This window comes from Gavia stellata, chromosome 4 (genome assembly GCF_030936135.1).
Source record: "Gavia stellata isolate bGavSte3 chromosome 4, bGavSte3.hap2, whole genome shotgun sequence".
Lineage (NCBI taxonomy): Eukaryota > Metazoa > Chordata > Aves > Gaviiformes > Gaviidae > Gavia > Gavia stellata.
Genome location: NC_082597.1, coordinates 64,738,823 through 64,758,864, shown reverse-complemented (window position 1 = coordinate 64,758,864; position 20,042 = coordinate 64,738,823). Strand labels below are relative to the sequence as shown.

At 41.6% G+C, this 20,042-nt stretch overlaps 1 protein-coding gene across 1 annotated transcript in view; it reads right to left on the bottom strand.

Moving 5' to 3' along the window:
* Window positions 1–20,042, bottom strand: part of TMEM178B (transmembrane protein 178B) — a 215,077-nt gene that overhangs the window by 142,289 nt on the left and 52,746 nt on the right. Inside the window, exon 2 of the mRNA XM_059817199.1 lies at window positions 11,320–11,433. Coding sequence (XP_059673182.1) covers window positions 11,320–11,433 — 114 coding nt within the window. The remainder of the gene's footprint in view (window positions 1–11,319; window positions 11,434–20,042) is intronic.

Below are 20,042 nucleotides of genomic sequence, written 5' to 3'. Positions count from 1 at the left end.
AAATTATTTGCCTAGTTTTCCATTCAGTGTGAATTTCTTCTTCCAGATTATTTTATGGCTCTGTAATAGGACTGTAGATTACTTTTCAAATAAAATGACAGTTAAGATTCCTTGCAGGTAGAACTCCTAAGTACCAGTATGTTATTCTCACTGTGCGTATCAGTTGTCATGACAATCAGTGAGGACACTGGTTTAGAGTCCAATTCATATGTGGCAGAAAATCCACAGCACCTACATGTATTCTAATGGAGATAATTTTTGAAATTATCGATTCTAGTTGCTCACCCTCAGATATCTCTGAGGGCCTGGTTTTCAGCAGCTGAGGAATCCCCACTTTGTATACCTTAATTCACTACCAGCCTTTGAAGGTACTTTCGCCATCACTTTTAAGATAAAATCACCACTAATGTATGTAATGGATTCTGGTTTTGGCCAGTAAGCTTTCACTTGAAAATTATTATTTTTTTAATATCTTTAGAAAAAACATTATACTTAATACGGGGTTTTGCAATGGTCTTTTCTAGGAGATATGCTGCATAATCTCTGGCACTACAGGAGGCAGCATTGTCTAGCACTTACAGCAGTGGGAGTCCAAAGACCCGAGTTCACTCTCTGGCTCTCCCACTCACTCTCTGCATGACATTTAGCAGGTCAATTAACTTCTCTGTAACTCTTTTTCTGTATGTGAAATGGATGTACTTGGGTTGTATTCCTCCTTCAGCGCCCTGTTTAATCAGAAGGGTACTGAGTGAAACCCATTGCCCAAGTGTTTCAAGATGCTAGGATGGAAGGTGCACTACACAGTCAGCAGCAACAGTAACAGAAAAGTATAATTGTGGAATCTGTTCATTTTCACTGAAATATCAAAAAGTCTAAAATCTCAAGGAGCACTTTTTTTAAATCTATTGAGTATCTTGCACCCAAATGCTGATTTCACATTATTTTTATCTCAGAATATCTATTCTTTTTTGAGTAGAATTATTATTCTGGTATAAATACAAGCAGTATCAAACTCTCAGTCGCCAGCCTATTGCTCCCTTCCAATTAGGATCTTTGCGTACATGTTCATGTCACTACTGACTTCCTCCCAGTACTGAAAAAAAAGATTAATCCTTGCCTTGGCGGTTTAACACTTTTCTTCCCATGGCAACATAATCAAGCATGAGAGTGAGTTATAAGGAATGGCATTACATCATGTTCAAATATGTGATTATAACATGCTGCAGAATGGATTCTACAAGGAAGACTGATTTACTATGTGCCTATGATGATGAGCGAAGTACAGCTAGTACCAAGCTAATGCGTTGCTAAAGATTGTACCAGATAAAACCAGTAATTCAGCCACCTCCATGTCCCCTCCCATAAAATTTTAATAAACCTAATCTTATGGGAGGAAAGAAAAGACAGAGACCCAACTGAATTATTTACAGCCTTAGTTGCGTATGGCAAAAAAGCCCTTCTTAGGTCAGTAAGTGATATTCTTCCATTGATTTCATTCTCTCAGAATATCTGGGTGAGAATCAAGTTTTGGGGGAAAATAGCTAAAAGAAACAGGGATGCAAAGGGCAAGCCAGAAAAGGCAAAGCTGATGGAGGCAGAGATGAGAGACAGTTTGTATTTATGAAAGAGATATTGATCAACTGCACACACCAGCAGCAGATAGACTCAAATTAGCTGTCATAATTCCAGTGATGCAGAGGGACATGCAGGCTCAAGCTCCATTAAATATAACCTACATCCAGAGCAGCCAGATGAGATTTGTGAGACTGAACTCTGAAGTCCCACAGGAGATACCTGCAGTTGATTTATATTCCTGATTTCCTATTCCCTCACCAACTGTGCAATAAGTTCCTGAAGGTGGGCAGGGAATAATTGAACAGCTAAACTGTGATTCACCCAGCCAATTAAGGAGTCTTGGGATGGGCTCTAAGACAAATCCTTCAGCTTCATCCAGTCTTCCTGGGCCAGAACTACATTCAGCTCTGACAACACGTCTGAAACCATCATGGCCCAATTAACAATATAAGAATCTGAAGATGTAAAACTGCATTATAGTTTTCACACATTAATATTCACACATTTTAGACCTTTTCGAAGTAGCAAGTAGGAGGATGTCCTGGTTGTACATGAGGATCAGGTTTATTCTGTAATTCAATGTACAAAGAGCATCATTGCAAAACAGTAATTAAAATGGCAACCACTGCCTAGTAGCTATCAACATATAAAAATCACCTACATGTTTCAGCCTGCAGCTTCTGTCAGGGTCAAAGCCAGTTTGATTCAAAGTTTGTTGGCATCTATCTCATGCTGGCTGCTGTGATGTTCCCTTGTGGATGGTGCATGGCTTTGTGAACAAATCGCAATAATCTCATTTTCAAAAATGTTCCACTTAAGTCTTTCTTCTTGCACTGAAGCAAGAAAGTACTTACTTCTCATTACTAACCCCGTGTATGGCATGTGGCATGTAATCACCTTGAAATATTTAACTGGCTGGCTTTCATCTCACTAACAGTGTGGGGTGGGGCATCAGACTGGGGTATAAATAAACTGCTATATAAATCATCATAAACCAGGCATTAAATTGGTATATAAATCAAAAATTATAGAAGTCATATGGAAGAGACCCATTAGATCATCCTGTTTGTTCTTTCCTGTGTTCTCACCCTAAGAATGCACAAGGCATCATTCTTGATTAGCCAAGAGACATAGAAAAACGCCTATCTCTCCCCCTCTCTGTCTCTCAAGAGGGAGAGAAGGGAAACAGAGAACTCTGTATGCGTATTAATAAAGCTATATTTTGACTGGCCGAATGACTGGAAATTATTAGCAATGGTATGCTTTACCTGTCAACATCACTACAAGGCAACAGGCAAAACGTCTTTAAAACTCCTTTGCAAAAAAATCACCAGAAAGGCTGGAGGGGGTTTGCTCTCAATTTTCCTGCACTCAGAACACCTCCATAAAAACCCTAAGACTCTTTTCAATGATGAAGATAAAAACATGTCTTTTTTCCAATATAACAGTGGGAGACAACGTAAAACATTGCCTAAGCCAACGTGAATCCAAGTGCCTGCACTTACAAATATAACAAAAAAGCAAACAAAAAAATATCAAAACATTATGAAGGCTGCCGAGTCAAGCATGCCAAAGGTAGGAAATACAAGAATGTGACCCTTTGAAAGGGTCGATGTGAAAGATGAGAACACATGCAACCCTTTAGCTAAGAGCAGTAGGATCTGAGATCAGTCAGCTGACATGCAGCTCCTCCTCCCTTATCACACAAGCACTTTTCTCTATGCTTATCCCGAAAGTCTTTGGTGATAAGTCAATTAGTCTAAGAAATCTCCTTAGAGATGGTCCCTGGCCATGTTTTCCTCATTTACTCTGACTCACTGTGAGTTGGGTGACCATTTGAAGTCCGATTTACAGGGTGTGGAGCACTTACAGTTACTCTGAAAGTCCATGGGAGTTGTGCTCTGAACATACAAAAGGCTATTTAATGCTAAGTACTGTAAAACCCAAGTTCTTCATCATCTCCAACTGGACACCCCCAAAAAACCCCAAAACAATTAACTTAGATTGCCAGGCCTAAAATGGCAATTATAGCCTACCTCAAAAAGTTAATATATATTAATATATTTATCGTTACATGCCATACTTCAGTACAATAATTAGAAATGTGACAAAGCTCATGAAGTGGTTAACTCTGTCTTTGGATCAGGAGTTGTGTATTCTGCAATAAAAAGGCCAGCAACCATACTTTAAGCACTGAAAAAGAAACCAAACATTGACAATATCATTGAATGGAAACAGAATATCCCAAATGTATGGAACATGGCAGGGGTCCTGTGGAAAACACAGTATGTGATTACAGTAATTAAAGACTTGATAATGAGTGTGCTCAGAGGAGATAAATTAAGGCCAAGTATTCAGCCTGAACTATGTCATCTCCTAACTTTACATGCTTGTGTTTGCAACCTTAAAATAAAATCAGATGAGCATTTTTAAGTTCTTAACTTTAAAACAAACAACTGCAAAAGCAGGAATTCTAATGTGGGGTTTCTTACTAATTCAGAAGAGTGGCAAGTCATTCGTCAACAGATTAAGACTCTTCTGATTCACCTCTGAGCCCCCTGTTACGTGAACTGGTGGAAAAATCTGCTTGCTGAGAGAGCAGGATTATACCTCCCCTCTGCCAGTGTTTCACAGGTGTGTTAGCGGTAGATGTACAGTAAGATTCCTGACCTGTACACTTCGAACAGGGCTTTGGAGGGGATCCTTCCCTGTTCATTCCCTGCCCTCCTCCAACACACACAAACAACAGAGCGCTTGGCCATTTTTGCACCTTCCCTTCCAAATTGTTCTAGTCCACCACTCCAGCCCTTATCCCAGACTCAATGTTCAGTAATCCCCTGTCTCACCTCTCCCAAATCACCAGCACAAAGTTTCAACCCCTTTCCTTGACCTCATTTCTTCCCTTCCCAAATCTTGGCCATGTTTCCTACTCAGACACGCCTGTCAGCTCAGGACTGGGAGGTTCACTGGCCTCCTCCTTTACTCCTGCCCTGCTCTTCCGTCTTTAAGAAGCAAAGGTAGTATGGGAAATAAAAAGTAGCATGCAGTTGGGAAAGCTCTTCATTAGTGTAGGTATTAAGGTCACAGCCATATGAGCAGATCTTAACATGAAGCCTAGCAGAAGGCAATAAAATCCCATACAGATTTCAAAGTAGGTCTTAGATTTTGATGCCAAGAAAATGTGTACATCTTAGCTTGAAATAGCAGGATATGAAGAAAACCCTACAGCAAAGAGAGAGAGGGAAATGAGAAGGTCTGTCACTACCACCTGGTCATTAGCTATGGGAATGATGAATATGATGGAGATCCAACAACACTAGACCTCCAGGCATGTGAGCACCTGCTGCCTGACTAACCTCCAGGATGGCTGCCCTGTCTGCTTTAATAACCAATGCACTAAGGAATTACATCATATTGTCAGCCAAATGTCACTGACCAGCAGGAGAGTGTCATACTTCAGGGTGTACCTCCATCTGGGGGTCAAGGTAGCCAATTAAAAATGAAACAGCATTTCCTTTAGAGGAAGATAGGAATGGAAGGAGACCCAAGGGAGTATGGGAGAGAGAGTGGAAGAAAGGAGCAAGTGGGATGCTGCCTATTTCAAACACTGCTTTCAGTGGTAACCAGCAAAAAAAAAAACAAAAGCAAAAATTCTCTCGGGTCAGTACTTAATACAGATACAACAATGAAATATTTATTGTTGCTTATAAAAGCAGACAGGGTCAAGCCCATGAGCCTACTGGTGTTACTAATGCATTGCCAAGCTATCAACTGAGCTTCTGTTTAAATCTCAACATCTTGTTCCATAGAGTGAGAAGGCTTGGGAAGCCTGTAGAGATTAAAAGTATAGACATTACAGTCTTTTCCAGAGTGCTAATTATTGCCGCTGCCATCAGTACCATAACTGACCTCCGCAAAAGTAGATTTTTCCAGTCCCACCCAGTAGTTTTACTGGTTATAAGGAGGTATTTGAGTGCTTTGTAGGCCTAAATGAGGAAGCCTTAATCTCCCGCAAAGTTTGGACCATTAAGGCTGATAAAATCCATTCAGCTTTCAGCGTAGATGCTGTATGAATTACAATATTACCACTCTACATCCTGTAGAAATCCTTCATTTCCTTCAATACTTGCTCCTCTCAGAATGTGCCAGGCTATTACTTTTGACTTTTCAACTCATTTTTTATGCAAAAGGCTTTCAGACCACCACAAACACAGGATTATTGGCAGTTTTCAAACAGTGCAGACTAACATTATCATTCCAATTAACACAAGGAATTATGGTTCCTCTTCTGACAATGCAGCTCCCCATGCCAATGCTCTAAACTGAGAGCCCATACCCTGTGGTTCCACAGCAGAAATCGGGTGTAGCAGATCACACAGTGCCAGACAAGGAACATTTCTAAAAAAGCAGGAAATTCTAAACATTTCTCAGGAAGCATCAGCTACCTGTGTGTGAACTGGTTCTTTCTAAAGCAGTGTGGTGACACAATTTCTAAGCTGTACAGGAAGAGATCAATTTCCATAGCAATTCCAGCCACTTTCTGCCCAGATGCAGCACTCTCCGTGTTCCTGGACACAAAACACGGCTGCAGTGGAAGACAGGCCTAGGTGACAATGGAAAGCTGGAGAAGAGCAGACAAACAAAAATCCCCTCTTTTGTGGCCACATTTAATCCAAAGTACAAATCCAGTTTTGTGATATATAGGGAGGAAGGAAAAATAACAGACTTAAGACACAGCTATCATCTACCTCACATGATAGGATCTGTGAGTCAGCAAAATAAAAGCTTTTGGAGAGAAGAAAGAATTTTTCATCTTTCTTCTGATGTGGAGACTTTCATGCAATATAGCACAAGCCACTGGGAGCTCTGCCATACAAAGGCTCTGAGTGCCATGCAGCTACCCATTTGTCCCATTTCAGCTACAAAGGCAAGGAGAAAGGGAAGAGGCAGTGGCTTGACTTGTTCTCTGAGAGAAAAAGAAATCTCACTCTTCAAGAACACACATCAACTTGCTCGTTTGCAGCACTTTAAAGCCACAATACTTTCCTTACCTGCCTTGGAGAGAAGGTGTCCCTGGAAAAGCCCCGTTTTACCCTTCTCTTGCCAAGACCACAGTGAGGAAGACTGCAGAGTGACCCATAAGCATCAGCCCTGTGAGGCTCCAGGCAGGTCTGAGCCCACAGCAGGCTAACCCACAATCCTGTAGCATCTACACAGTTGTTGAAATCGTTCAAGGAATGGATACACAAAGAAGTCCCACGGCAAATACATGTTCAAAGGTAAAAACGAGCAAGGAAGCATAAGGTCTAAACAAAAGAAGCTAGGGGCAAAAATAGAACATCATCATCCTAGATTGCCTCTAAGAAAGTATGAAGACAATCCCTCTCCTCTTATCTGCATCTTCCTGCCTTTTCTGCACTATTTGGCTTCCTCAAAATAGGTTTCTAATCCTAACTCTCCCAGCAAGACAATGAAATGTAGATAGCTGGCTTAAGCATACTTAGAAATTCCTTTCTGCATCTATCTTCTATGCTGTGGTTACCCTTTTTCACAAAACAGTTGTTTCTTAAAGACTGCAGCAGAAATCAATTTAAAGCCTGGGTTGTCTATAGCCTATTTGCAGGAAAAAAAAAGGAATGACCTTCCTACAGTCCTTCTGTTGGTATGAAACAGCATCAACCCAACAGGTTTCTGTTTTGCTCCAAGGAGTAAGCCAGTAGACTAAATAGTCCCTGGGCTTTGAGTGCCCTACCCCTTACAGTAGCTTTAGAGAACAGCACTGTTGGTTCCTGGAAGATGCCAAACTGAATATATCACTTCCCCTCATTGCCTTGGCAGTACTACCATATTCAAAGCAAACACAGCCTTTCACCTTCTTTGCCATAACATACCAGATAATGGTTTCCTGAAGTTTTTGGGACAAGAGAAAAAGAAAGTTAACATCAACATAGCCTTCTTTTTAATGGTCAACTTCCTTAAAGTACAAGCATCCAGTTTAAGTGCTTATTCCACCACCTGAAAATGCCTCTCACCCCTCCCAATGCCTGTACCATATTCGACAGCTCAAACCCCTGCCATGATCGTTTTCACCATGTTTTGTGAACACATATCTGTAGCAAACTGAAAGTGAACCTACGAGAACAGCATAAAACACATGGAACTGAATATGCAAATAAATACAGAACTGTTCAGATTTTGGGGGAATTTCTAATAATGTATACCTCCATTTCTAAAAGCATCAGTGACGCTGCTGGAGTTTTTCAGAAGCCAGAACTACAGACCAAGTTTCTGTGCACAAGACTGGGGCCAAAATGTGACAAGGTAAATGCCTAACAGTGACTCAATCGTACCATTACACTGGTATCTTCATAAAGAGACAGTTACTCATGCTCAAAGTTGCTGGATGCAGCTTCCTTCCCTTCTCCCTTCCCAGCTCATACAGACATCATTTTGTCTAATTAGATGAACATTTATCTCCTGACAGGTGAGAGCTGGCAATACTACGATCATCCTTCCCTCCACCCCTCTTTAAACAGACAGTTGAGAGGAAGCGATTGCAGGGAAGTGAATACCTATTTCACCAGTTCATGCTGCCATAGGCAATCAATTTGGAGCAAAGGTTCCATCTTGAAAACGTCAAACAGAATGAAAAAAGCTAAAAATCAAAAATTATGAAGTCACCCCAACCATTCCTCCAGGTCCAGCTGCTCCCCTGGGTTCTTCTAGCATAGCTGACAGCACAGCTAGAAGAGTATCTGCTTTCTGCACTGACTGGTGTCATGGGGTCCTCAGCCTCAAATTAATTGCCCCTCACCCACTCCTGCAATTCAAGAGAAACTGCTGGAGCATGAGTCCTGCCTGCCAGTCTGAAAAAAGCAGTCTGACTGGCACAGCTCATGCCTTCTCTCTTCTGCTCCCCCACCTAGTACATAGGCAAAGCAACAGATTTTTTCCCATGCCCACAGTTTGCTGCCCATGCGCCAGGGAAGGAAAATAACTACTACTGAAATACAAGTATGTCAAAGGACAGCAGTGGCTTCAGCCTGGAAAAGACATTTTCTTTAGTAGCGTGATCAGACACTCTGGTTTCACCTTTTTAGTTCCTCTGAAATTCTCCAGGATGCCATTTTGCCTCAGTGTTTCATCAGGAAATAGGTGGGGCGGTTTGCGTTTTGTTTTTTGTTTGTTTTTTCCTTTCTTCCATCTTATGCTACAGATCTGAAAAATTACCCATGGCAAGACCATAAGGAACAACAGGCCTGGGCCCTGCTCCTTCACTGTTCGTCACAACACTCAATGAAAGGGAAATTCTCAATAGAGAATCTTTCAGAGGAAAATAATGGCCAGGTTGAACTGAAAATGCTATTTTGCCTCAGGATGAGCAGTGGTGAGCTGAAGTAGCTGTGCCCTGGATGAAGCTAGTCCAGAGGTACAGAACCAGGTCAGCTGCTAAGACAGGGACTAAAATTACAGGGACTTTCTGAAGGGACTTAGAGTCTTCCCCCACTTTATGTCAACTCCATTGAGATGTTTTCTAAAGGGAGAACATCCCCCTCAGTCAAAATATGATTTGAATTGACTGCTATTGCCCTTGTCTTTTCTTAAAGAGATATTTTACGGAAAAACAGCAAGGTTGCTGTTCCTACGCAGGAAAGAATCATATAGGTTCAGGTTGTTCTTAAATGCAGTGACCTACACATCCTCCAGTGGCTAATCCACATATCAAACACTCACCATTGCACCTAACTGCTCTGGAGAAGCGAAAACTTCAGCAAAGTATTTATTTCCTTTCCTGTCTTTAGATAGGGAGAGTCAAACTTCAATTCTACCTACATCTGCCTACACTTAGCTGACTCATGAACTAGCAAGAAAATCTGGGTCAGAGATATGCCTGCACACACACACTCGGTGTACCCGCCCCAGGGAGGGAACAAACAGCCTCACCCTGAAAGTGTCTCAGACCAAATCAGATACGTAAATGCATGAGCACAGTGTGTCTAGACTGCCACTTTGGAGACTGACAAATGCCCTACTGAAGGCACCTGTCAGCTGCCAACACACCAGGCTCATGAACTTGCTGATCCTACCAAAGGATGCACACACCAAAGAACTAACATGGCCAGTCATATTAGTAATTTAATTAGTATATTTAATACAGCTTCAGAATAGCCATTTACCTGAGCTGAAATATCGCTGAAATAAAGATGAACTTCTTTAACACAATAACTCCCACATTAATTAGTAAGATTCCTAGTGGATGGATGCAGAAAAGTCATTGTTGCTCACAGAAGTAGCAAAAGCACACACAGCCAAAAATCAAACCAAAGACCCTGTCTACTGCCCTGTGAACCCTAACAGAAGATGTCTTGGGTGGGGCACGTGTTTCATTTTGTCCACAGATGAGTAGTGTTAACATAAAACTGACACCAGCAGAGATGACAGGTGGTAGCAGAAAACCTGAAGGGAACTGAACCACCTGATCTTCTGATAACAGGAATAAGTGAGCACAGCACAGTATTTTGCAAGACCAGCCTCTTACAACCTTCTGAGAGGCATGAGTTCAATATTCCTTTTCTTTGTCATGTCACAGTAAGAGCATGTATTTATCCATACACAGACACTTTTCCAAAAAATTAGGAGTTTAACAAGACCTTCTAAAACTTTCTTAATGCTTTACCAGATTTGACCAGGTGGACCTACAAGCGTCAAGGAGTCTCAAACCAGGCCTGACCTCACCAATGCAGGAAATCAACTACATCATTACTCCTTCTCCTCCCCAGAGCTTAAAAGGATCCTCCCAAAGCAACAGCCACATAAGGCAGGATTGAAACAGGGACTGAAAGCCCTGGGAACACTAGAGGTGTTACACATTTCTCAAGCTGACACAGTCTGGACAGTAGCTGCTCACTACCACCTTTCAAGGTTTCCAATCAGAATCAGCATCCCTCAAACCCTGCTGCCATCTTCAAGGAGCTGTTAACTGCTTCCACTGAGACAGAGGAGCTTGGGATATTCATCAGTCCCCATGACTATGTAGTAACAAGAGCAAGTTGCAGTGGCATCCTTCCTTGTGAAATCCTACCTCTTCCATTTTATCAGTGAAAGCCCTTTTCCACCTTCAAGATGAGAGGGAGAAAAGCTTTAAGGCCAGCCAATACATCTCAAGGCAATTTCATCCCTGTCAGATCTTGTTGCTTCAGCAAATGTTACAAGTTGGTGACCACTAGCTACAGTTATCACTAAGGGCTAGGGTCCTTCCCTGTGCCTTAAAGGGTGCAGAATTTCTCTTTCTAGATCTTCAAAGGAGATGCCACACTCACCCAGGAGCTGCACGCAGCAGGACATATTCTACAATAAAAGCCAGCAATGAATTCTGCTGGAAGCTGGAAACTCAGCAGCATGAACTGCATGAGAATAGGCTCACGTACAGAGCATTCTACTAAATTAAAAAATAGGGCATTGATTTTGTTATTCATTTTTGTATTTAACTCAATATTAATCTCTGCATATGAATGCCTCTTCCCTACTGCCACTTTTTCATGCCTCAGCAGAATTTCTAGTCTGCAGCAGAAACAGAGATGTAGGTCCTAAGAACAAATCGATCAGTCTGCTACAAAGACAAACTGTATGTGAGAAGAGGGCTCTGAGGGGGTTGTCAGTCAAAGCTTCTGTTCTCATTCATCAGTTAGTACCTCCCTTAGTCCGCACGTGAGAAGAACAGAGAAGAAAGCCAGCAACACTTACGCAAGGCATGCCACTCATCCTGGCGGATTGTCTTGGTGATGTTGTAGGTGAGGTTCTTGGGAATGGTCGCTGAGGAGTAGTGGTACTTGATGTAGGTGCACCGCTCAATTGCTCCTGGGAAGGGCAAAATGCAGAAAAGAAAGTGCTGTTAAATGAATGCAACATGTCCTCCCAGCTGTAGACCAGATGGGCTTGATGACCCAAAGCAAAGGCTAGGAGCAAAGCAATCCCTACCATCAGTCCACTGTGACAACCAACGCTATCTTTGGCCTATGACAGGCACAAGCTACCTGTAAGGTAAGCTCACATTCAAACTTACGACACACCAAATGCCCTGCAGTAGCTGCCAGAGTGTCTGCTTTCAGCATCAGATATGTATGAGGCAAATCACCCCTTCTTTCATTTCTTTTCTCTGAATCATGAGCTAGCATCAGGTATACCAGCATTTACTGTGTAGAAACTGTAAATTCATGTCTTAGCTTATCGTGCAGTAATGTGTCTTAGCACCAATACTCCAGGAGATAGACAAAGCAAACATCTTTGATCTTTCCTTCAGTAATAAAAAACAGCAACAATTTTCCTAACCTCCTTCCACCCCACAGTCAAGAAGCAAGACAAGCAGAAGGATACATGGCAGACTATGGTATGTCTCTTGAAGGTACCCAGACACTTTCATAGCAGGCTCAGAAACAGAATTTTTTGGCACCCCTGAATAATGAGCCTCAGATGGCAACATGAATGGCTGAAATGGGCAATTTTTTCCCCATAGTCAGGATTTCATCCCCATTCCATGGAAAAAAGCACTATGTGCTGCTTCTGTTTGTCTTCTAGTCACATTATTACATTCTCCTTTTACAGCCACTTTTTCCTCTACAGTAATCACGCCTCCAGGCCCTGATCTCCTGACATGCCTCTGCATAGTTAGTGTCCTTAGAGGAATGGGTCTGGCACAGCCTCATGTTTTCCATTAATTATATCCTAGACAAATTTCACATCTGATCAGAAACCTGTGATAGTGCAACCATTCTTGCCACCACTGTTCAGAAAAAACAGTAAGGTTTCCTACATCCATTTTGCCAGTATCCTCAACTAACACTGGCTTTATTAGACCTTCTCACTAAGCAGTGAGATTCAAAACTCATGAAAGTATTTTTTCCACTAATACTATGGAGTTTTCAATCAAGCCTTTAATAACTAAATAGGCATCCTTAATGTGGCTGGCCACACTGTTTGATACTAGCTACCACTGGTCAGAGAAGCAGCTATGCTGGAAGTGCTTTTATGTATTAAAAATACATTAAGACAGGCACTCAATAGAATAAATTAAATGAAGCAATGAATTATATAAATAAGAAAGTGTGCTATACACCAAGAGGCAGGTAGAGAACACTTACTGTCAGCCTGAATTGAAAAGGCAGAGCCATTAGGCCTTATATCGACAGCTCCAAGGACTCAAATATGCTTTCATGCCAGTAGAAATACAGGTTTCCACCTCAGGTTGTAAAATATTACTTGGCATGAACTTAGATCATACACCATGAATTCACAGCATGAGTAAGAAAACCCATGAAACAAAATTATTAGTTACATCGCAGTCTACTTGCATCTTCCAAAGTTAGTGCAATACAAACATTTGAGGTCCTCATTGTTTGCTCCTCTTAAGCATTCTTCACATTCTGCCTTTGACAGCAATTAGATTAGACAAAGCCAAATATTATAGGGGAAAAAGGCAAAATATTTACATATGTATCTGCCTGCCCTGACAGCATGATGGGCTTCTGTGTGAGTCTGCACCATCTGGGTACCAAATGTATGCCCAGAATTAAAGTTTCAAACCAAGAACAGTATTTGAAAAGAGACAGCTAGTGTGCTAAGAGCTTTAAAAAAGCCCCAAATCACAACCTTGCCTTCTTATAGGTTTTTCTATCCCCTTTTGTTCAGCTGCTTTCATGGATCAGAAGCATTGGCAAGAAAATGGAAAATGCTTATTTGTCAGAAAATAACCTTTAAGTTCAGATACCTGCCCAGAGAAGAGATTTACATAGAATAGCAGACAAGGACACAGAGCCAAGATTGAAAATAAAAGCATACAGAAGGAAGGAAGAAAAAATGCTATTCCATTTGCTATAATTTCTTAAAGTAATCAGCAGAAAGCACTTCCTCTTACACCAAAGAGGCTAATTTCTAGCAAGGTCCATCAAACTTTTTATTCTTACTGCAAATACTGTTAGTAGTAATGCAGTGAGCTGTTCACTACCTTGTATCACCAAAGCCTAAAGCAGAAGGAGACATTATGGTCTGAATTCATGTCATCACTTCACCATACATATAATTTTGGGCATATGCTTACAATCCCATGGCTTTAATGAGACTTAAGTACATGTTTAAAGACTGTCTAGAACTAAATGTACAACTACGGTGGCAATGGTTCAATGGTAGCTGAAGTAGAAGCAGATTTGAATGATAAATTCCATTATGATCTCCTTTCCAGTCACACAACGTATTTCAACACTGTTCCCACCTCTAAATTACATGCTACTGGCCAATAAACAACACTATTCCAACCAAGAGTTTGTAGGGACCAGAAGGTAAAGTGCTCTTCAGTATACATGGTGAGATATATTCTCCTTTTTTCCCTACTTGTCTCTGAAGTATCAGGGCTGGCCACTGCATGCACTCAACAGGGTTGAGCAGAGCACAAAGAATTCACTTGTACCTGGGAATTGTCCCAGCCACTGGCCTTACATGGGGAAACAGACACCCAGGTCAGACAGACAAGGTTGCTGCTCCTGGATTTTTGCCCTTCTCTGAAGCATTAATCATAGGTTCACTGCTAGAATGGGTAAGCCTAATTAATTTTTTATTACAGGGTTCAAAATACTTCAATCTAATCCAAGTTACTGGGCTCAATAAAGGGATAAATGGGTGAAACGTAATGGTCTATGATATACCAGAGGTCAGCCCGCATGAGCTAATGGGTCCTTTTGGCTTTAGGCTATTAAACTCTCCTGTGAAACCTGAGTTTAATACACTCAGGAGAATGTAGCTCAGAGTGTTTCAGAGCTGTCTTCTACTAGCTTCCAGCACTTCTATTACTTCAGACTCTAGAACAGCAGCAACTGCTGGAGAGAGCATGCAGCCATCTTCATCCACATGGCCACTGCTGATAGGCAAGGCAGGCAGGATCTTACTGGCAACCTCAAGATTTTTGCATCCCAAACTGACAAGGTTTGTGATTGCTTGGCATTTAAACATGAGCCATTTATCTAAACCTGCTCTCACATTTGTCGAAGACTGACCCTGCTGAGTTAATGCAACTGCATCAGCCTATATATAGAGGTGAGAATTAGCTTTTGAAACTTAGAAAAAGGAGTTCATTTGCCTGGACCTGCCAATAAAAACTAGGAAAAGGATGAGTCTGTAAGCAGTGACAATTTCATACTTCAAGATTTTTCCCCACTTGTCCCACACAGAAGAGAACTAAGTTCAAGACCCCCAAACATTCAGTTTCTGGAGGTCCCTGGTAGAGCAGAGGCAGTGACTGCAGCAAGAATCAGAACTACTGCTTTCCTGGAAAGTCCTCTCAGAAAAACCCTAAGAAATACTTACCTTCAGATGAATGAATAGCTATGCTCACTCCAGTCTTTGGGGTGGGAGGGGAAGCAAGAGTATGGAAAACGAAAAAACCCACAACCTTTTGCCTTCCATACCCTCAATAGGGTAACTGCAATTTATGGAGCATCTCCAGCCTTCAGCACTAACTTAGAAAGATCAAATGCAACTGCAGCTGAGCTCTGCACTTTGCTCAAATAACTGGGAATAGTATTAATAGAGCAAACCAGTGAGCAGATTTTTTCACCTATGCAGCTGCCATAGCAAGTGTTATTGCTGGCCACAAGAAACAGGAAGCAACCACAAAGCTGCTCTGCTGTCAGATGTGGTATACTCTATGTTCCTCTGATCAAAGGGAATGTTTGCTGAAAATCCTAAAGAAAAGTGTCTGACATCTTCAAATAGAGTGCTAGGAAAGTGATCAGTAGGAAGATGCAACTAGAACCATGCATGCCACACCATCCTCACAGAAGCACAGACACTCAGAGGGGATTTGGCAGCTGTAACTCTGGTTAGCAGCCCCCTGTTCCAGCAAAGTTCAGATGCCAAGTGAAATTGAGATAAGGAAACTACAGATAGCTTCATCCAGAGCAGCTAAGTATTCAGGGCATCAAACATGCCACTCTTCTTACTGATCCACTTACCTTCTCAGTTCCCCTCCAATATCCATTGAGCATTGCTCCACACTACCACCTTAGTATATATTTCCTTCACTCTCCATTACAAGGAAAATCCTTAAACTGTGCTATAGCAGGAACATCACCTGAAAACACTGTGTCATTCCTTTCTATTCAATTTTCAAAACTATCCCAATATTCTAATGTTAGTTCAGCTGCTAGTGAAACTCAGCTCCCACTGCATTACTAGGGCTGTAAACGCTACCCCGGTAAAGGCCCCAAACTGTTTGGTCATGCAGGGGGTGACTGAACTATTTTCCCACTCTAAGCTGAACAGGGTTGAGATCAATTAAAAGGAAGGTCATACTGCCAGTATCCATACTGTATTTGTCCGGTGGGTAAACAGACAACTTTTCAGAAATTCTGGACCAGTGTCCTTCTTCATCACCAAGCCCCCCCCCCCCCCTAAATATTTTTATATTTCAACACTTGCAAACTGCTCCAAGAAACAGTCTTTACCCATGGTTAATTGAAGAAATATAATGAAAACTCAAAATGCCATCAGGGTATTGGTCACATCAGTCCCAGAATTTGGATCTCAGAAGCACCCAGAGGCATTTGTCCTGTGAGGTCAGCTTGACTTTTGCAAAGGTGGTTGTCAGGTTTCAGGAATTTACACTGTCACTGTGATCATATAGTTTAGTCTTCTGCGTAATACAGCCCAACTCATCTGACAGGTGGCAACAGAAAGTAGTACTTTAGATAGCCATTTTCATGAAAGACCATCTGTGAGAACAGTTAGGGAACTGTCAGTAATGTCACTTCAGATCTGGCCCAAGACAGCACACAGAAGAGTTACTTACACAGGTTATCTGACTATACTGCCCTCCTGCCAATGAGGGCTACAAGATTTAACATTTTTTCCCCCTAACTTCCAGGGCTGCAGATTGTGGAACCATCCATAAAGTTCAGGTACAGATTAGCCTGTGAACAAGTCACCTTTGGTAGCTGGAAGGCTCACAGCTACACATAAGAATTTCTCCCACTCTAAGTCTCTTTGCAGCAATCCTTGGATAAGAACAATCAGAAATCTCAGACAGATGCAGGGAGCCAGCAGCTCACTTGCTCTGGATGAACTATGGCGTGGCCATTCCAGACTTCACAAGCCAGCACTAACATGACAGCCACCTTGCTTTCTGTAACATGCAGAGATCTGAAACCAGGTGGCACCCACTCTTCTCTTGTAGTATGTGTGTTGATTTCTAAGAAGGATCCAGCTGTACAGCTAGTATTTGGTTTATTACATTTCCTGCCAAGGCTTTTGATATGATGAGCCTTCCTGAAAAGACTGACTTGGATGTTCTGAGCCTTTGCTACCTCCAGGCAGCTTTTCTTTCTTCTGTGTTGTAGATACCTCTGGATGAACTGTTCATAGCAAGCAATTTATTCCACAAAATTCACCCTTTGTGCTAGCTCTAATTTTTACAAATCTATTTGAGAATTACTACACAAACATTTCCTAGTAAAAGGAATCTTAGCCTCTGGCTTGCAAACTGCACTCACTACATACATTTGCTATTCATTATGAGAAACTGTCTTCTGTATGAGAGACTGCCTTAATCCCATGGTTTGGTTGCTGTTCTCTCATTGGGTGACTATATCCGTACCAAGCAGACAGAAGATGTAGATTGGTCATTTAGCCTTTAATTGTTTCACATTATCTTCAGAAAATCTATAGAGCAGAGAAAGTTTATAGTTTTTTCTTAGCATAACATTTCAGTAAGGCTTCCAGGGGCTATAATCATACTTAGGGCTAGGATTGGGTTACACAACGCAATTGCATGTGGCATATATATATATCTGTTAAAGTTCAGTCTTAAAAGTCTGTCTCCCTTGGAAAAGTTCGTTGTTAAATTGTGCTAGCATTTTATGCAGCCTCCAAACCAGCCCTGGCCATTCAGGCTGGTTCAACTTAGGAATTATTGCCCTCAGCTGTATATGCTGCCCTCAGTCTCTTAAATCATTTAATATGAATCATCAGAACTCATCTAGAGGTACCTTAATATAGGCAAGGTGGTTGTTGCAGTTTCAGCATGCATTAACCAGTCAACCTAAACCCTGGAGGAGGGTAGGAGGAGGAATTAGGCTCTACCTTGACCAGCTGCTATGACAGAATTGCAATCAGATATGTTGACTAGTTAATGAACTCATGATGAGTAACTATCTTCTTAATGAAGGCAGAGACCTCATTAGAAAGTATTGCAACATGTTTAACAGGATTATTTCATTACCTCTGGAGTAATACTAATGATGAAAGTACTGGTTACATATTTGTACTCATCTATAAATATATTAGTGCCAAAAAAGTAGGAACATTATTCTTTTGCATTAATTGTAGGATCAATTACGTTAGAAGGGTCCGCTAGATGTCAACTGGCCCAAAACCCTGCTCAAAGGAGGAACAACTTCAGTTCAAATCAAATTCAAAAGATGTGTCACATTGCTCAGGACCTTGTCCAGACAAGTTTTCAATACCTCCAAGAATGGAGGTGCACAACATCTGTGAGCACCTGTTCCAACATCTGACCACCTTTATTATGAATTTTTTCCCCTAATACCTAATCAGAATTTCCCTTGGTGCCACATGAATATCTTGAATACTAGAATACCTAAGGGTAAAGGTCTAAAAACCTAGGAATAATATGCAAATAACATTACCTTAATCAACGTGTCTGATGAATATTCATTAACTTATATGCATAAATAGAAGCCAATGTTCTAATTAATGGAGCTTAAGATAGATTTTTCAGCTGCAGCATGGGCCAAATTTTTAGAACAGGAGATCATATTTATTCCTGGCTGGCTCTGGCATCATCCTGAACTGAGGTTCAGCTTGGTCTGCCAGTAGGACTTTTTGCTACTTGTCCTAGATAAAGTGGAACAACTTCTGGTACTGGTTGTTGCTTGCTGTGGGCTGCTTCCCTTCAGTTGATGGGTTGGGGTTTGTGTCTTTTGGGTTTAAGACTAAGTTGCTAGCCCATAGCTGCTACCTCCACAAGTGGGTAGAGGTGCACTATCAACTTCTACTCATCATTTACAGGTTCATATACAAGTCAGGGAGAGGGATGTGATACAGTCCTCAGACAGACCCAAGGATCACACATTTGGAGAGACAATGAATGTGTCTATGGTAACACTTAGCATGTATCAGGTGTACACTTTTGAAAATGACCTCCTGATTATCTCTAGTTACCATGCTTTGGTTCATAACACGATGTGCTGTAAGACCATGACAACTAGATTCTTCACAAATAAAGCTAAATTGGAAGATGAGCTAATGGGAATTCAACTAATGGTACAAGAGCAGAGCCAGTCTGAAGTAACATCCCCTCCCTGAAAACACACAAAGTGACCATTAAGTCCTAAGCACCAAATGTTTGTTACAAATCCACCTCTGTTGTACCACAGTATCTACAAATGTAGATTTAACCTATGCTGTGTGCATCTCTGCAGTTAGAATCATCCTAGTAAGGACTGCAAAAGGCAGTTCAGCCCTGAGTGACCATAGCTGTAGAAAAGTCGCCTTCACAGAATCACAGCATGATAGGGGTCGGAAGGGACCTCTGGAGATCATCTAGTCCAAACCCCCCGCCAGAGCAGGTTCACCTAGAGCAGGTTGCACAGGAATGCGTCCAGGCAAGTTTTGAATGCCTTCAGAGAAGGAGACTCCACAACCTCTCTGGGCAGCTTGTTCCGGTGCTCGGCCACCCTCAAAGTAAAGAAGTTCCTCCTCATGTTTAGATGGAACTTCCTATGACCAAGTTTGTGCCCGTTACCTCTCATCCTGTCACTGGGCACCACTGAAAAAAGACTGGCCCCATCCTCCTGGCAATGACCCCTTAAGTATTTACAAGCATTAATAAGATCCCCCCCTTAGTCTTCTCTTCTCCAGATGAAAAAGACCCAAGTCCCTCAGCCTTTCCTCATAAGAAAGATGTTCCAGTCCCCTAATCATCTTTGTAGCACTTTGCTGTACCCTTTCTACCAGCTCCCTGTCCTTCTTGAACCTTATCTACCTAGATGGATGATCTCCAAGACTAGAGAAGCATATGGAGGAGCCACCACAGCATGAACAGTACCACAGCAAGAAGCACAGGTCTGCAGTCAAGTTCTGTAGACCTGCATTTCCTTCCCTCCTAATGCAGCAAAAGAAGTGCTGTGGTCATCACTGATATGCTCACACCTGCCATGCTCACAAACACAGGCAGGCAAGTAGTCTGTGTTTTGGGTTCAAAGGCCAACTTGAAAAACCTGGAGGAGTGATGACACTGACACTACCAGGAAAAAAATAAACCAGAATTTCATATCAACTGAAAAGTTTTGTACATCCACAAAATTGAACACTTCTGTAACTTATTTTGACACTTTTAAAGATTAATTTTAAAAATGTATTTCAATTGAAAGTCTTAAAAGTATATTTTGAAAATTCTGAAA